At 36.5% G+C, this 19,610-nt stretch overlaps 1 protein-coding gene across 1 annotated transcript in view; it reads right to left on the minus strand.

The window, feature by feature from the left end:
- Positions 1–15,897, minus strand: part of LOC128857560 (uncharacterized) — a 36,292-nt gene extending 20,395 nt beyond the window's left edge. The window contains exons 1-3 of the mRNA XM_054093312.1: positions 15,849–15,897; positions 9,492–9,646; positions 868–2,308 (exon numbers count right to left, since the gene is read on the minus strand). Coding sequence (XP_053949287.1) covers positions 868–2,308; positions 9,492–9,646; positions 15,849–15,897 — 1,645 coding nt within the window. The remainder of the gene's footprint in view (positions 1–867; positions 2,309–9,491; positions 9,647–15,848) is intronic.
- Between the last annotated feature and the right edge of the window lie 3,713 nt (positions 15,898–19,610).

Raw genomic sequence — 19,610 nt, forward strand, 5'->3', positions numbered from 1 at the left:
ACTTAAAAATCGTGCCGAGTTTTGGTCACCTTTTTCTTCCAAATAACGAATGTTCGTTTCTTTTTTATTGGACGAAAATGCACAAGTCTACGACCAAAAATTAAAATCATTACAAATCAACGCGATTTTCACTTTCACATTTTACCAAAATTCAATGGACTACATACACAAAATTTTTTTTATTCTATTGTAATTAAGTTTTTTTTTTATTTTCTAAGAAATCTGAATTTTTAATATTTAATCCATATTTTTATTATGGTCTATGAAAAGGTACCTTACGTGTCAAAAAATCATTTTTCACTTTTTTGTTGATTCGAATAGTGTGTGGAAGGCTCTTTAAAATGGTGAAAACCAGAAAGTCATAATTTGTTTAAAAGTTTGTTAAAAGTAAAAAAACAAGAAAAGTACAAATACCAAAATACAAAAGCTAACTTATTTTTTAAAACGATTTCTGCGATTTGCATTAACTTTTTCTTATTCATTTATATATAAAATAATGTTTTTCACTGCTTCTGTGATTTTATTGATACTGTGATCTATGCTGAAGAAAATAAGCCAAACCGGATTGAAAAATATTAATATTTAAAAAAGTTACAAGGGTTTTTAGAAGTTGAAACTTTAACTGCTGTTTTCTCGAAAACTTTTTTTCGCACGTAAGGTACCTTTTCGTAGACCAGGTCACATATATAAATAATCAAAACTTTTCAATACATCGCGCTGCTATTATTTCGCACACAGGTGTACAAACATACATTCATATGTACGCATACTTTTTCTAGCCACAATTTTCAAAGCAACAACCGCCACACGCTCATAAGTATAGTATGCATGTATGTTTTGCTAAAACCGTCTAAAGTCAAGACTTACCCGTTAGCTGGTGTTGCTGCTCGTACTGTTGCTGCTGTTGTTGATTTCTTGTTGCATGCACAACTTCTAGTTTAGCCGCATCATCGCTGTTGGCAATTTTCGCAACAATGTTTGTTGTTTTGGCTGAATATTCGGAGGCGTTCAGTGGCAGCTCCCTAACATAATCTTTCTCTTCTTCTTCTTCGCGTCTCTGCGAGCTGTTTGTTAAAATGCCAAAATAGGTTATTGAGTAATCGGTTTGTGGCCCCTTTTCATCGCTGCTGCCATTGCTGTCAGCAACTTCAAGCTTTTCTTCTATTCCTTCATCTTGTTGCTGTTGTTGTTCATGTTGTTGATTTTTCGGCATAGCAACTTTCTCGGCTACTGGCTTATGTGCGAACGTGTTGCCATACTGTTCATTCTCCTTGTGCGGCTCCCCATAGTGATGGCGTTTGTACGTGTGCTTGTTGTGGTTGTTGCTGTTGTTATCACTGTTGAGATTTTTATTATTTTTACTTTCATCATGGCTCGCAATGTCTGCTCTTTCATGTCGTTTGATTTTCTTAGCTACAAATTTTTCACTTTGCTCCACATCTTCATCATCATTTTTTTCCATGAGGCCAGCTAGTGCTACCTGTTCACTTCCGCCACGTCTCCCTCCGTGACTTGCCGCATTTTTATGTTCCTGCTCGAGCTGTTGCTGTTGCTGTAATGCATCTTCATCTTCGTTACGAAATTTGTCCTCGATATCGCCGATCGCTATTTCCTCCAGTTGATTACCGTCGGTGTACTCCATTTCTGATTTATTGTTTACTTGTTTACTTATATTGTTGCTTGTATTTATGACGCTGTTTTTATTGTTTTCATCTTGCACGTCAGCAGCATCATCATCACCATCGTCGTGGCTATTGTTCATGTTGCTCCTGCTGTTATTATTGTTCTTCCCGTAGCTATAGTGTGTATCTTTCGCTTTTTTCTCGTTATGTATTGTTTGTACCGACGCTTTATTAAATTTTTCCGCAACTAAATTTTCCATAAGTTGCACATGTTGTCCAGTCACGTCCCTGACCCCTTTCTCATCACTGTCTTCGTCTTCTGCTATTAAACCCTCATTTTGCTGTTCTTTTGGATCTTTCGTCAAACGAAAACTTTTCGCTTCATGCGTGCTAGGCAATGCCAATGGCTCCTCATCCGAAACGTCCAACCCATCCAGTTCGTCCATTTGATCGTTGTAGACAGCTGCGTTGCCATTGTCACTGTCATATTTATTGTTGTTGTTATCACTATTGTCTGCATCGCTTTTCAATTTGTTGTTTCGCTTTCCCACACTTTTCTTCAGATGCACGATTTTGTTGTTATTGCGTTTGTTATTGTCGCCGCTGTCATTGTTATTTTGCTTTAGATATTCCTCTTCTTCTTCTCGATTACTTTCTGAAGTGCTGAACTTTTGCGCTGCAAGAATCTGCATAAATTCCAATAAAAATTAAGAAGAACAAAAAAAATTAGCGAGCAAAGCACTGATGTAAATGTAAATACATACATACATAATATAATGGGATATTGGAAACTGGAAACTCGAAGGAGATGCAAATTTTAAAGGCCAGAGGTGGAATTGTATTTTCGAAGTTGTATGAGTTGAAAATAAGCAGAAAAAATCACAAGCGTAAATATTTGCACAAAGGATTGATGAGCACTATAGAAACCATCTCCAGTTAAGACAGGCTAAGCCAGGCGAAATTTACCACTTCCTGTTTTCTGGGTGATGTATTGCGTGCTGAATACTTTTCGCTATGAAAATGCTTCTCACGCATTGGTGAAGTAACAAGTACGTATATACAATGTGGCGCATAATTATTCACCCTATCCCAAGGTGGCGGCCGCCGTAGCCGAGTGGGTTGGTGCGCGACTACCATTCGGAATTCACAGAGAGAACGTCGGTTCGAATCTCGGTGAAAACACCAAAATTAAGAAAAACATTTTTCTAATAGCGGTCGCCCCTCGGCAGGCAATGGCAAACCTCCGAGTCTATGTCTGTCATGAAAAAGCTCCTCATAAAAATATCTGCCGTTCGGAGTCGGCTTGAAACTGTAGGTCCCTCCATTTGTGGAACAAAATCAAGGCGCACACCACAAATACGGGGAGGAGCTCGGCCAAACACTTGAAAAGGGTGTACGCGCCAATAATATATACATATGTATTTATATATTCCAAGATTTATAATTTTCATAAATTGCGTCTTTCGTCATTCACATTTGATACTTGTGAACTTGACATCTGCAGTATACAAACAGACAAGCAGTGGAGCGCGTATAGGTCGAAGTAAGAACTTTCATCACTCAAAATAATTTTTTAGAATATTCGGATGAATAACCACCATAAGCCACATTTCATTTCCATTGCCGTTTTCCAATAGATGACTTAAGTATATTTCACGGTATATAGTACATTGCATTCATCCTTGTATTTTTTCAGAATATAATTTTTTATTGATTTCGTGTGGAGTGTGAAATTTTGGAAACCATGTTGTTCATACTTAAAAAAAACCGGCAGCTCTTAGAAACAATTAGGCACTACGAAAGCGTTAAGAATGATTCCAACCGCGACCAACGAATTCTTACCTGACCTACCACTGATAGATATTTTTGCAGAAAACCTTGTAGTGGAATCAGTAGGAAGAGCAACAGCCCTAAACGAACTCTCTTATAGGATCTACGGCCGCAGCTCAATAAACCAGAATAATACCCTATGATGAAAAAGTATCGGGAAGGTGATGTTGACTGTTTTCTTCGATTACCAAGGCCTTCCATCGGGCCAGATAGTCAATAAATTAAATTATTTATCCATTTTGAAGCGTTTGAGAGATATTGCATGTCGCAAACGGCTGGAAATGTAGGCAAACAATTCTTGGATTTGCATGATCGCACCGAGCCCAAATTGTGCAGGATTATTTGACCAACCACCAAGTAAATACCATCATGCAAGCACCATATTCACCTGGTTTGGCCTCGTGTGACTTCTTTTTGTTTCCCAAGTTGAAGTTACCACTTCGTGGAAGGAGATTTCAGTCGATAGACGAAATCGAAGAGACTGCGACGAAGGAGCTGAAGATCATCCCTTCTCCGGTCTACCAGGGGTGCATGGAGAACTGGGTTAAACGTTGGCACATGTTGTTGCTTCAGGCGGGTCATATTTTGAAGGAGATAAAATAAATTTGCCTGAAATTTAACTCTGCTTTGTTTTGCTAAAATATTCCTAGTACTCTCTGATCATAGGGTATAGTCAATATGTATTATATGCCTCCGGTTTTTAAAGAGGAAAAAAGTTCAAGATCGCTGCCGAAAAAGAAAGATGGCGTGCGGGCTTTGGCTCGAAACGCAATGCACTTAACTTTTATACGGTCGCTTAAAAAATGATTAGTGGAGTACGCGCTGGGATATATTGTCCAGAGTTTGACCTAAGAGAGTCGCATTAGCTCCCAGATTACTGAGATATATTCCAAGCTAAAGTTTTCGCAGTTGGGAAAGCAGCAGACTTAGCTTGTGATACTACCGAGACTCCAATTGTAAGCTACATTTCTATAAAATGGGTTCTATTGTATCCCGGTCATAAAGGCATTGAAGGGATCGAGATAGTCTATGATATAACAAAAAACGGGACTCTCTATCCTCAGATTTGGTCAATGAAATACCAAAGTGAAAATTAAGGACAATATGAGAGAGCTTGTAGAGGCTGTACAACTAAAATAGGCGTGCTGACGAGACATTGCTCGGATAGGAATCTCGTACCGCAAGGAGTGCAGGTAAGGTTAAGCAGGACTTAAGGCATGTCCTTTGCGGATGTCTTGCCTTATGCAAAATACGCTTAAAATATCTGGGAAGACAGTTTGATGGATTGGAAGATAAGTCAGTAGCAGTTAGGAAATGCTTCTTTATATTCGCAATACAAGCAGGCACCACGAGGGTAGACTATTTCAAAATACATAACTGATCAACTCTATTTGGTATAGCTATGGATCGAAACGGTCTATGTGTGACTGAAATATAACCTAACCTAGAACAAATATGCAATGCAACGAAATGAAAAAAATTGTTTAGTTTTTGGGTGCTCACAGCATTTTTCTGATAGATTATAGAAAAAAAGAAGAAGAATATATAATATTTCTCTTAGTAATTTTTTTCATTTTATGCCACCTCCTCATTTTATATGAAGTTCTCGTACATTATGGCGAAAACCATATCTGATATTAACCGAAACTATTATAAATATTAAAAACCTTCTCTTGAAAAGTTTTTTATGTTTTCACCTGTAATTTGAGCTACAGAACCTAGTAATGCGCTTACTATTTTTTCTTTTATAAAAAAAACTGTAAAATATTTTGCTATTTCTATGTATGAAATTCATGCATGGCTCTTTGTCGGTGAATTTTCTACAAATATACCTAAAAGGAATTTATTTATTACACACTACACCTTTTATTTATCAATCAAACATACAGCCATAATTTATTTTACTGTGTTTGAGTAATTCTAAAAGATTGAAAATAATATTAAAAATATAGGTGTTTTAGGGGAAAAGACTTGGCATGAAGAAATAGTAGGCTGTAAGAAGTGGAAGTAGGTGGAGAAGAACAGGGAAACATTAGAAGAACATGTACAAGTATATGTACGTGCATATAAGCACTTTAGTGCATAGCACTACGAATGGTTTTGATCTTTTGTGGCAGAGCGGATCCTGACTTAGGTTTCAAAATGTTATTAAATGCTTTCCATTTCAATTCAACCGGGCTATTCGGGTCATGTTCTTCGATTTCGATGTAATTCAAATATGTTGCTCTCTGATCAAAATAATGAGACACGTATTTTTTGTTCGCCCGAAATTTTTTTTTTCAAGATTTATCGGCAATTTTGTTTTTCGGCTCAAAATCGATTTTTTTTATTTATATAAGAAACTTTTTTTTTAAATGCTCATAACTTAGTCAAAAATTAACCGATTTTAATGATTCTGGGGTCCAAATGATCATCATTACTTGCACGAGCGACTTCATGTAGAAACAATTGCAAAACAGTAGTTGAAAATTTTTTATTTTGCAAAAAAATAAAAATTCGAAATATTTTCGAAATTCAATATTTCAAAAAGTGTATTTTTTTTTTTTTAACTTTTTCCAAATTAAGAGGACACCACAAACTTCAATTGAGCTGAATGCCCAGTAGCTAAGTATCGAAATCGAAGAACATGACCCGAACAGCCCGTTTGAATTGAAATGGAAAGCATCATTAGTAAACATCCGTCCATTCCGTAATTTCCAGGTTTGAGTTTACGGGCATGAAACATTAAATTATAGAAAACGTTTTTTCTCGTTAGGCAATGGTGAACCTGCAGTCGGTTTGAGACTATAAGTCCCTCCATTTGTGAAAAAATATCAATACGCGCACCACAAATAGATGAAGGAGCTCGGACAAATACCCAACAAAGGATGTAAGAGCAAATTAAATATATACATATATAATATATTACGAGTATATGTAAACATAGGTAAACTTTACTTTTTCAATTAAATTGAGCACCTTCTTCTTGTCGTCATAGCTGTTTTCTTTCCACAAAAATGCTCAAACTTGTGAACATTGCCTTGTTTTTATTTTGTATTGAATTGTTTAAAATTTTGGCAGCAACTTCTAGATTCCTATATGAAAACTTTTTTCACCTTGGCATTTCATTGCTCACAACAAGCATTGTTATTGTTCTTTTTGTTCTCATAGCTAAGGCATTTTGCAACTTTTGCTCTTCGACTTGCAGCTACATACATTGTCATGTCGTGATGCTTTTGGGGAACTGACTGCGAAGTGACTGCTCTTCTTTCATACACTTTAATTCTTTTATTTCATTCTAGCTTATTTTTATTTCAAGTACTTTACGAATTGTTTTCTTCTGATAAACTTTTCATAGTTAAGACGCTTATGCTGCCAGACCATTGTTTTGTAGCCAGCTGCAAGTGCGCATTCGTCTGTTTGCTCAAGCACTGGTACTTGAAGTTGAAATTTGTGCATGTGCAACTGGGAAAACAACTTAGTTGCTGTGATGGCGTGCAGAACATCGAAAACTGACGTATTTGACTAACCCAATTATAAAATATGGTTTATGGTATATATTTACGTTAAATTTAGCCTTGCAAATTTTCGAAAATGGAATGCATTGTTGAGTGCTAAGACACACGAAGCTTGCAGACTTATAAATAATAGACAAATATTCAAAACAAGAGTGGAAAGCAAAAAAGAATGAAAGGTCTTATATTGTTAAACAATAAAGACATATATACTTAATATGCGTACCCGCCTGAGAACTTCATCCCTTCAATTTTGCTGCAATTTGGTGAAGGTACTGTACAATACAGTACAGTAGCACAAATTGTTATAAATGTGGGGAGGAAATATTTTGTGGTGGCCGAGTTGTAAGGAATCTAGATTTGGTTGTTTTTATTGCTAGTCTTTCTTCATGCAAAAAATTTTCGGCCTAAGAAAAATTAAAATAAATGTTTGCTATACGACTTTTCTGTATTGTTTATTGCACTATTTTATGTAGGTACTTAGCGCACAAAAATATTGGGCCGCCAACAATTTTTTGTTTATTTTCTCAGACCTATGCCTAAGGAGATTCCGGTAATGATTTGTTCATAGGAGAAAGAGTTTGATGCAATATTTTTGGCAGTAGCACGCAGTGCACATTTTCTATTTAAAATTTCATAGACCAATTGAGACTCGCAGCATTTATATACTAGGAAAATCAAAATTAAAAAAAAAAACGCAAATTAGTGCATTCTTGCTGGAGAAAAAAAGTGGGAGTTTTATGAATTTGCTGAAGTATCCGATGAGCCTAGCATAAAATTCTACTACACTTGCGGTGATTTTTCAATTTGTAACGCAATTCTATTAAGTATTGAGGGGGTGATGTCTTCCCTGACAATTATGCTACCTCTTGTTTTCATTACTTTAAACCAAGATTTTTGAGTTGTGCGTGAATCCAATTCATATATATTTTAAGAAGGTATATAAGACACCTTGGAATAACAAACGGCTAATGCATCTAAGGAATCTGAAAAACAAATTTTGCAAACTGTATAAAAGAACTGGGGATCCAGTACATTATTCTAAATTTCAGTGCCATATAAAGGAATTTAGCTGCTTGAATAAGTTTTTATACAGAAATATTTTGAATTTTGAAAACAGTATTATTTCGAACTCGAAGGCCTTTTGGCAATTCATCAAGTCAAAAAAGTCTTGTTCGACTGTGCCATATATTTTATTTACAATATTAAATGTGCGAAAGCCTGCTAAATTAAATTTAGCATTTATTTTTTGATTTTTTTTTTGCTTTAATTTTAAACTCGACTTTGACTTAAATTCTAATTTGTCTCTAACATTTATTCCTTGCTTGATTTCGGGTCATTATGCTTATCTGTTTTTGATGTCGTCAATATTATTAGGAAGCTAAAGCCCATTTCTAAAACTGACTCGGATAGCCTATCGGCTATGTTGCTGAAGAATTTTTGTGTCTTGCAGAGTCTCTCATAATTATATTTAAAATATCGTTGTCCTTAATATCTTTGTTAATGACTGGAAATTGACAACCAATACTCGCTGCCTGCTAATTTTTCGAAAATTGTCTGATGAATCTGCCCGATCACAATTCACATAAAAAGATGGATTTTTTATGGATGCTTCGGATTCTACGAATGCGAAAATATCGCACCCTAAATACAAAAGGGTCACAACTCAAAATTTTCCACACCCGAGCTTGACTTGTTTACAGTAGCACAGAAAACAAACTATGTGACATATCACGCTGAAATTTGCCATGTAAGCTTATAACAGTCCTACCAAAAAACAAAAAAATTATTTTTGCCATATGTCATCCGCGGACCGTTTTATTGATAACGTCTCGTTCATATTTGAGCAGAAGGAACGTTTTGAGTTGTGACCCTTTTGTATTTAGGGTGCGATATCATTTGTTAACAAAGTCGCTGAGGCGAACGTGAGCTTGAGAAGAAAAGAAATGATGATTTAGACAAATTGGTTCTCACTAAAACAACAATGTTGCGGATGTAGGTGATACTTCAATTAAGCTCGTGAAAATGTTCTACTCAGCTCGCAACAAATCTGCAATTAGTCTAGAGTCGTTATAAACTATTTTCCTTTCCTTATTCTCTTTTTCCTCTCTCTGCTATCTAATGGTACCCGATTCGACTGCTACAATGCATTATTCACTGTAAGCGTGAGTTTGGGGTAAAAATCTTGTTCAAACTAACACAAAAGAACGAAAACGTGTAATATATCGACTTAGTCCTAATTCCATATTCAAAATGTGCACTTCTCTTCAAAACCAATGTTTCATTACAGCGTGCGTGTATCGGCTTTTAACTAAGCAACGCCTTCTTGCGGTTATGTTTGTTCATCTTTCTCGGCTACATGAAACTTTCACACTAATTCTATTACAAAAAAGTCTGTATCGCACAAGCAGCACAAATGCGTGCAATATTTTATTTATTCCCTTTGAAGGTATATTGGGCAGAGCTTCAACTTGTTTTTAAAGCAATCTTATATCCACTAGAAGTTGTATGTCTTTGTGTGCGGTTATGACCTTACTCTACTTACAATATCAGCTTCTGGTTCAATAGCCGCATAACCATCTACATCGCTTTCACCAACATATTGCATACTATCTTCTGCATCAAAAGCATCGACATCTTCTATATGTTGTTGGTCCAAAATATCCTCGGGTATAGCAGCCTCTGCTTGCATATTGAAATCTATTGGACGAGAATAAAGTGAGAGAAAGAGAGAAGGTGAAAAAATGAAAGCTATAAAAAATTACAATATTCAAGATAATTTGATCGAAAGTGCATTTACATATGAGTGTGCTTGTATGTGTTTGTTTGTATGCCATTGTAGGAGAAAATATAAACTAAAACGAAACAAAATCGTTAGATATATATGTGTATGTAAGTTAGATATATCACTTGCGGTAATATACTGCACCATACTGCCAATATCTACAAATATTTTCAACTATACAAACGTATTTACCACTTACATACCTAAATATTATATTCATGTATTTGTATGTATTAAACGACTTTGCAACTATTCTTATTTATAAGAGCTTGCACTTGTGTGCATGCCTTTTGTATGGAAGCGCAAATTTACGTAGTCTGAGTACCTACAGAAGTATTTAAAATATTAGCAGAACGACATAAGTATTGCTAACTTTGACTTCTTATTTTATATAATTTTTTTTACAAGATTACAGTTTATATTACAACAAGCACTACAGAAATTCAATTTCTAAGCTTTGAGCAAATTTAGAAATATTTTAATAGATTTGTATTAAAATTTCATATCTTTTAATCACAATTTTGAGAAAATTTTGGAGTATGGACTTACACCACTTTCAAAGTCAGCAAAAAGTACAAATTTTACAAAATATTAATTATGGGATCTCATTTGAAACCAACCAGCTTTTTTTTGTGATATTCTCTAAATACTTGAACAAAAAAAAAAAAAACATAAAAGGCTTTATTTCAACATTCATCATCAACTCATCATCATCATCATTATAGCATCACAGTTCGGGGTGAACCATTGCTTCCAATACAATTCGCCTCCATGCCACTCGGTCATCAGCTTTTCTTTTGATATCAATATGCCCGTAACTCCAAAGTCACCATCGATGTCATTTCTTCATCGTTTTCTCGGCCGGCTTCTTCTTCTTTCATCTTGTGGATTTGTTTCGAAGATCTTTTTTAGAGTTCTATCGTTGTCATTCGTAAAATGTGACCGTACCATCAAATCTTTCGCTCCTTGACGTACCTGACTACATTTGCACCCCTGATAAATGTGTCTAACTCGTCGGTGTGCCCAATGCGGTAAGTACCGTCTAGGAGTCGTGCAGGTCCATGCATATTTCTCAGAATCTTCAACATTTACTATTTAACTAAAATTATTTATACCTTTACTATTAATTTATTTTAACTCTTTTAGTTTGAAAAATTTGTTATTGAAAATAGTTATGATGATTGGATGTTTAGTAATAAATCAATATTATCTTTAAATTTTTCGAATATCATGGGTCTGGAATGGTGAAATAAACTGTTAGTGCAAAATTTCCGAATTGCTATGGACTTCCCCGTGAGAGCAATAAATTTATCTTATTCTTAATTGGCGCGGTAACCGCTTACGCGATTTTGGCGGAGATCAACACAGCGCGCCAGTCGTTTCTTTCTCTTGCTAACCGGTGCCTGTTGGAAACACCAAGGGAAGCCAAATCTTTCTCCACCTGATCTTTCCAGCGCAGACCTTCCACAGGCCTTCCTTTATCTCTGCTACCACCGGCTGGTACCGCTTCGAATTCTTTCAGAGCCGGAGTGTTTATATCCATTGCGTTACGCAAGTGTGCCAACTAGACCCATTCGCTTTGCTTCTTTATCAAGTTCGGCAAAGGCAGAACTAATAGCATGGTTGTTAAGACCGATGATGTCAATATCATCGGCATACGCCAACAATTGTACGCTCTTATAATATATTATGAGCGATTAAGTTCTGTGACTCGCACGATCCTTTCTAACATCAAGTTAAAGAAGTCACACGACAGCGAGTCACCTTGTCGGAAACTTGGTTTTGTATCAAACGGCTCGCAGAGGTCCTTTTGAATTCTAATGACGCTGCTGATATTGAGAAACGTCATCTTGCAAAGCCGTATTAGTTTTGTGGGATACCAAATTCAGACATCGCGGCATACAGGTAACTCCTTTTCGTTCTGTCGAATGCCGCTTTGAAGTCGACGAAAAGATGGTGTGTGTCGGATCTCCTTTAATGGGACTTTTCCAAAGCAACCTCAAGAATCCGGACCGCTCCGGGACTCCAATTTTAAATTATCCAGTAATTTTCTATTCGCAACGAATGTTTTTGCTAACGTCGAAAGGAAAAGAAGATCAACATTGCCTTCAGTCGCCACTTGGATATTTTGGCTTTTCAGCCTTTTCCACTCACTACTGACTTTCTTTAAGAGTTTCGGGTCATACTCAAATATGCCAATCTGATCTGCAGTGTCAACTTAACTCATCTGATCTTTGCCGTGACCAGATTTCCAAAAAAGTTGGGCACGTTGCTTTTATTGTTGGCCATTAAATTTTACGATGTCACAAAAAGAGTTTCTTTGAAATAATAAGCAGAAAACATTAACCAAATTCGCTCTCTACTTTAAATTTCAATTGTTACTAAAGGATGAGCGCCCCTTGGATTTGTCAGTTTTTGAGTTATAACTAAATTATTGGTACTTAATTGCCACACCTCGTAATAATAATAATAAACAAAATTGCCGCATCTTCGTATACAATATTTTGTAAAATGTACGCATATGTACAGTCCTGTCCAAAAAAAACCGGACAGTCTGAAAACTCCATTTTTTGAAGTAGAATGGATTTAATCAAATATGTTTGAATGTGGTTATATTCCATTTTGTTTTTAATACAAAAGTACGAAATAAAATCAATAAATTTCATACGTGTTTTTAATATTTTCATACTTTATTTGTTTTAGCATAGTCAATAACGAATGTTTTATTATTAGTTTATCCTTATTATATAATCTTACAGCTAATTAATTCAAAACAAAATTAATTATTTCATTATAAATGTACGTCTCGGCATTGATGTAACCAGGGTTTGCAACAATTCCTCCGAAATATCGTTGTGCCAAGTGTCCATTATAATGTTATCCAGGTCAGTTTTGTTCTTCGGCTTTTTTTCAGCTGCCTGCTTCTTTACAATGGCCAAGAGGTTCTCAATTGGGTTTAGGTCGGGGCTGTTACCCGACCATTCCAATTGGACAATTCCGTTTTTTTTCCATAAATTCTTTTACCTGCAACAAATAAGGAATAAATCATTGGTTTTTTGATTCGACATTTAAACAAAACACTCAGTTAACAAAAATCATAACTTACTTTGTGAGATCGGTGGCATGGCCCAGAATCATCCTGAAATATAACGTCCGTTCTTAGAGAATACTGCTCCTGAATGACAGGTATTAAATGCCTATTTAAAATTGAAATGTAAGCATCTCCGTTCACCCGACCATCAATAAGAGTCAGTGCTATCGTTCCGTCATAGCTGAAGCAGCCCCATACCATTCTACCAACTGACTGTCTTACAGTAGGCAGTATGCATCCAGTTTTATATCTTTCGCCAGATCTGCGCCTCACATGGTGGATACCATCGGATCCAAAGAGGTTAAACTTGGATTCATCCGAAAAAATCACATTCTTCCAGTGCTCGACAGTCCAGTTTTCATGAGTTTTGGCCCATCGGTATCGTTTTTGACGTTTTTTTTCGTTCAAAAACGGCTTTTTTGCGGGATGTCTTCCTATAAAACCGGCATTTATCAATCTCCTACGCACAGTAGATGAATCTATTTCGACGCCAGTTGCATCCAAGAACTCCTTCCTGATGTCTGCCGAAGATTTGAAACGGTCCTGGATACACATCCGCTTAATCATCCGGTCTTCAGCAGGCGATGTCTTTTTTCGTCGTCCAGATCCTTTCTTTCGCTCCGTTGAAGCCGTTTCTGCAAATTTCTCTAAAAAATCGGCAACAGATGATTTTCTGAAGCCTACTTTAGCAGCAATTTGACGTACGGACAATTTTTGCTGTGATAGTGCAACAATTTGCCCCTTAACGACAGCTCCCATTTGCTTTGATCTTGGCATATTTTTGATATTAACACTTGCCACGTATCAACTATTTCACTTATTGGTTAAATTACACTGTGCAACAAATTCAGGTTAGCATAAATTAGGTCCATTCTGAGAGTGGCGGGTGAAAATAGAGGCGAAATTAGAAGACCCGTATCGCGCCGTTTTTTTATGTTAGTTCGAATTTTTTTTTAATCGGCCTTTGAAGTTCGAAATCGGAGCAAAATTCTTTATATGGTTTTTTGGCTATAACTCGTCGACTAATTGATATTTTTTCAATCTGTAAAAGCCAAATTATTGCTAGAGACCTGTGCAACAATTACAATTTTTGAAAAAATTGATTTCGAAAATTTTTGTAGTACTTATGAAACAATATACCGAAAATCGGCTCCGATTTCGAACTTCCAAGGCCGATTAAAAAAAAATTCGAACTGACATAAAAAAACGGCGCGATACGGGTCTTCTAATTTCGCCTCTATTTTCACCCGCCACTCTCAGAATGGACCTAATTTTTGCTCACCTGAATTTGTTCCACAGTGTTATGATACAAATTAATTCAAAACTGTTCTATTTATACACAAAAAAAAGCTACTTACCGCCAAGAAGCTTTATACTCAAGCTATAGAAATTTAAATAGGGTAAATTAGCTGTCCGGTTTTTTTTTGCACAGGACTGTATATATGTATTTTATATGTATGTAAGCAACAAAAATTGGAAATTGTATTCCTTGTGGATAATATTTCCATAAAGTTTTGATGATGCTCAGATTTTTCTATTTGATGCACCAACTATGTGTAAGTAAAAGTTTGTAATCTCGATATTTTCTTTCAAGTTTTCTAATAAAATTTTAAATAATATTTATATATTTTTCAATAACTCAACTAAGTGGCTTTGAAGCATCAGACGCATGCTCATGTTGACCACAAACTTCTTTCATTTTGTTACAAACGAAAATTGTCGGAAATTAATTAAATATGAAACCTTTGGGAAAGCTCTAACCTGCAACTCAGCTGCACCGACAGAAAAGATTTTAATTGCGATAAGAGCTAAGGTGAATGCAGCTGCGAGAAAAATTGTAAAAATTTACGTCAACACTCAAAGGGATACGCAAGTTGGCCGGAGATGGGTTAAGCGTGCTGACGTTTGCCATTTGCAGCATCAGTCAACAAGAGCGGCGCCCAACTCAGCCTCGCAATTCGAACAGTAAGTACTCAAGCAAAACAACAAAGATACTATAGATGCATCCGATGTCCCAGACATAATCATAGTAATTAAACTCTAGAGAAACCAAACGAAACCAAACGAAACCTGATGCCGTTGAGTGAGTGCGCTCGCCACATTTCACAGAGTGTTGAATCTGGCAACGTACGTGGGTGTGGGTATGTGACATTCGCGTTTTTTTGTTTGTTTTTTATAGATGTAAACGTGCAAAGTGGTGGAACTCCCTGCTATGTGGTGGCACGAATGCGGCTTGTGTCCGTGTCGCCGCCGCTTAATGTCGGCTCTTGGTTTACTTGGCGCTTGACTGGTTTTTGTGCGCAGCAGTGCAAAAGTAACGTAGAGCGCAAAAATTAAAATGTTAGCAAATGCCACAACGGCGCAGTGTAGGTGGATGGGTGTATCGATGCAGTGGAACAGGGAACAGTGTGTGGTATCAGGCGGTGACCAGAGCAGCGATTTTTCGCAAACTTCTCTTTCTTCGTCTGCACTGAGGCGTACAGGCTGGCATGACAGTGACGTACTACATAGTTGTAATAAGGATGTGGTATTCATTTTGCTGATGTTGGTGGCGGCGGTGCACCCCTGGGGTGTGAATGTGACATTTACTACATTTAGTAATATTGTCTAGCATAGACTGCACTAACACTAGGCTCGCAGGGAAAGCTATTCCATGTACGGTGTGCTCTAAAATCAGTGGACATACAGCCGGTAGCACAGTGCTTGCTCACAATGCCTTCAGCTCTAACAAATTTGCTCTTCCTCCATCTTCTACTAATACTCTTACATTTACGTCTATGGAGCACCTACACTTGCATACTTGTATAAGCGTATATTTTACTAGAGAGTATGAATAGAGTCAAATATACGTAAACATATTTCGGTACTCTTATTGAAAGTAAATTTAATTTAATCCTGTTAAAACAGCGCAATTAATTACTTTCAATGTGCTTCGTTTGTGTCTGTTGTTCGTGTACATTCCATTGTTGGTGTTCAGTTTGATGGCATCGTTCTCGAAATTGTTAAGAATATTAAAGTATACTTACGAGTATTACTTTCAAGTGGATATTGACACTCCTCGTGCTGAGCACCCATTCTTAAGTTTGTTGCTGTTCTCTGAATAAACTAAGTAATAATTAGGGAATTGATGACTGAATTTTCGTCAGCTCGTTAAATAAAATGATGTCGAGCGAACCCGACTGGGGTAAGCTCTCTAGTTTGTTGAAATGTTCATAGTAATAAAAAGAATTTGGTATGGTTTTGTGGATGGTAGTACACACCATCAGTGGTGTGCCGCGCATACTAGGTGGGTCCAATTACATGATGGTAAAGTATTTCGTACGTATGGAAAAAATGTGGTTACAGATATGCATACCCTCTACATTTATGCCATTTAGGAAAAATAATATGCATGTAAAAATGTATAGCCGTAGGATAACGATAACCTTAGCCGATTTTTAGCTTAAGTTTTGGATCATTATTTTTATTATTAGTTTGGGCGCATGGTGACAAAATAGCTAAACCAAATCACCCATTAAAACTTTGAAAAAGCAAAAATTTCGACATATTTCTTAAAACTAAACGTAGTTATAGTACGTTTTCTGACGATTAATAACTGAGCGCGAGACATGTGTTAGTACGGGTTAGTGTAACGGCATGAAATTATATTTCAATGACAAATACATAAAGTTAAGGTTAACAAATTAAATAGTATGTTGGGAAATAAGTTCTTCCCACCTCTCGACCAATTTGTTGCTGCCGTTCCGTCAAAAATCGCCTATTCTGGAGTGAAAGTAATTGTTAAGCCAGTATTTAAGGACCTCTTTGTTATCGAAGGTGACGTCTTTCATATGGTTTGACAGGGGCGGAACAGATAGTAATCGGTCGGATGCTAAAGGACCTCCCATTCGAACTCTTGGAGTGTGGTTTTGACGACTTATGCAACATAGGGTCTGGCTTTGTCGTGAAGGAGTATGGTTTGAGCATGTCGATGAGGCCTTTTCAGTCAAGTAGACTCATGCACGTGGTATAGCTGGGCAATGTAGAGCTCCTTATTGACCGTGGCTTTCTTTTCGAGCACTTCCCAGTGCACTATGCCCTCCCAGTTCCACAAAACACATGTCATGATCTTCTTTAGCTGAAGATCTGGCTTGATTCTTGACTTTGGCGTATCGCCTGTTGCCACCCACTCTTTCTTTGCTTCATATTGGTCTATAGGCACCATTTCTCGTTTCCTGTGATGACTTGGTACTAAAAGCGCTATTTATGACCGCGTGTTGCTTGATGGCGGACGAGATGCAGAGAAGCAATTGAAGGCGAATCTCTTTGTTTTTCACATCGATCTAGTGAGGTGTCCAGGCTTTCAATTCACGACTGGTTTGGCGTCCGTTCTTCTTCAAAAGTCAATTGAGATATTCTTTATCAAATTCAGAACGTATTCCGCTACGGGACTTGCCATCGACGGCAAAATTGCCATTTTTGAACTTTGCAAACCATTTCCGTGTTGTAGACTCTTCTATGATACCTTCTCCATACACGTTGCAATGGTCCGGATTGCTTTGGCATCTTTTTGACCTCGATGAGCAGGTATCGAAAATGTTGATTTTTACCTTCTGGTGATTTAATTTCTAAGCCTCAAAACTAATAAAAAACTAAATAACTCAAAAATATAGGGTTTTTCAGTAAGAGCGTTTCAACTTTTGAACTTTTTTGAATAAAACACAAACGGTTTGACTTTTTTAACTAATTTTTTTTTATTATCGAGTTTGAACATATACATTTAAGTATGAAATTCGATTTCTTTTGCATGACCACCGCGTGCACGTTTTACGAAGTCCAATCGTTGAACCCCATTTTCGACCACTCTTTTGCATAAATCGGCCGAAATTCCAGCAATTTCGCGTTCAATATTGGCTCTGAGCTCACAAATCGTCGCCGGCTTGTTACTGTAGACCAATGACTTCACATAACCCCAAAACGGGACGGCTTGTTAAATGGACCGTAAAATGGCCGTAATGCTCTTAAAGTAGCAGCAACAGAACGATTATTCTCATAAAAAATTTGCACGATTTGCAATCGTTGCTCAAGTGTGTAGCGTTCCATGATGAAATGTATACAAATGAAGTTTACAAATGACAAGCGAAAAATAAAAAATATTGCGTCGTCCGCCTTCCCTATCGGAAAAAAGTTGAAGCGCACCTATTGAATAACCCTATACAATTAACATAGTTTTATAAAGCGTTGTAAAGTAATAGAAATTATAAAAACTATATGAACTTATTCCCCAACTCAATAATTTTCGATTTATTGAGACTTAACAAAATAACTAAATTTACGCGCAAAATCCCTGCGCCCGCCGCGATTCTGCTACGAAATGTGCGATTCTGCACACAATGTCTTAATAGGGCAGCACAATGTCCTAATGGGACATTTTTCCCAAATACATCGAAAAGATTACTAAATGAAAGACGTACAGTAACTTTGTATAGGTGTATTATACAATTTTTTTGTACATTTTTTACTGAAATGACAAGGCGTATGATGAACATTAAATTATTAAACTTATCTTTTCTATTAAATTATTTATTTTGCAGTTAATCCTTATATTTCAACAGACCAACACGGTTTTATGAAAGGTAGATTCACTGTTTCAAATTTTACAGTATTCCTTGCATATTCATTCCACTCTTTTAAAATAAATTAAATCTTCTCTCGGAAATGGGTTGTTAATGTTGATGTTTATTTTTTGCGTACTTTGGTGTAGCCCAGGGTAGTACACTTTGATGTACTGGGTCCCCTACTTTTTATAATTTTTGTTAATGACATTTCTAGTTGCTTGAATTGTGCAAATTTTCTCTTGTATGCCGATGATTTAAAGATATACTCGGTGATCGCAAGTACAGTGGACTCTTTAAATCTTCAATCTGATCTAGATAACGTCGCTGCTTGTGTAAATATTTAGTAATATTGTCTAGCATAGACTGCACTAACACTAGGCTCGCAGGGAAAGCTATTCCATGTACGGTGTGCTCTAAAATCAGTGGACATACAGCCGGTAGCACAGTGCTTGCTCACAATGCCTTCAGCTCTAACAAATTTGCTCTTCCTCCATCTTCTACTAATACTCTTACATTTACGTCTATGGAGCACCTACACTTGCATACTTGTATAAGCGTATATTTTACTAGAGAGTATGAATAGAGTCAAATATACGTAAACATATTTCGGTACTCTTATTGAAAGTAAATTTAATTTAATCCTGTTAAAACAGCGCAATTAATTACTTTCAATGTGCTTCGTTTGTGTCTGTTGTTCGTGTACATTCCATTGTTGGTGTTCAGTTTGATGGCATCGTTCTCGAAATTGTTAAGAATATTAAAGTATACTTACGAGTATTACTTTCAAGTGGATATTGACACTCCTCGTGCTGAGCACCCATTCTTAAGTTTGTTGCTGTTCTCTGAATAAACTAAGTAATAATTAGGGAATTGATGACTGAATTTTCGTCAGCTCGTTAAATAAAATGATGTCGAGCGAACCCGACTGGGGTAAGCTCTCTAGTTTGTTGAAATGTTCATAGTAATAAAAAGAATTTGGTATGGTTTTGTGGATGGTAGTACACACCATCAGTGGTGTGCCGCGCATACTAGGTGGGTCCAATTACATGATGGTAAAGTATTTCGTACGTATGGAAAAAATGTGGTTACAGATATGCATACCCTCTACATTTATGCCATTTAGGAAAAATAATATGCATGTAAAAATGTATAGCCGTAGGATAACGATAACCTTAGCCGATTTTTAGCTTA

Source organism: Anastrepha ludens, chromosome 3 (assembly GCF_028408465.1).
Source record: "Anastrepha ludens isolate Willacy chromosome 3, idAnaLude1.1, whole genome shotgun sequence".
Lineage (NCBI taxonomy): Eukaryota > Metazoa > Arthropoda > Insecta > Diptera > Tephritidae > Anastrepha > Anastrepha ludens.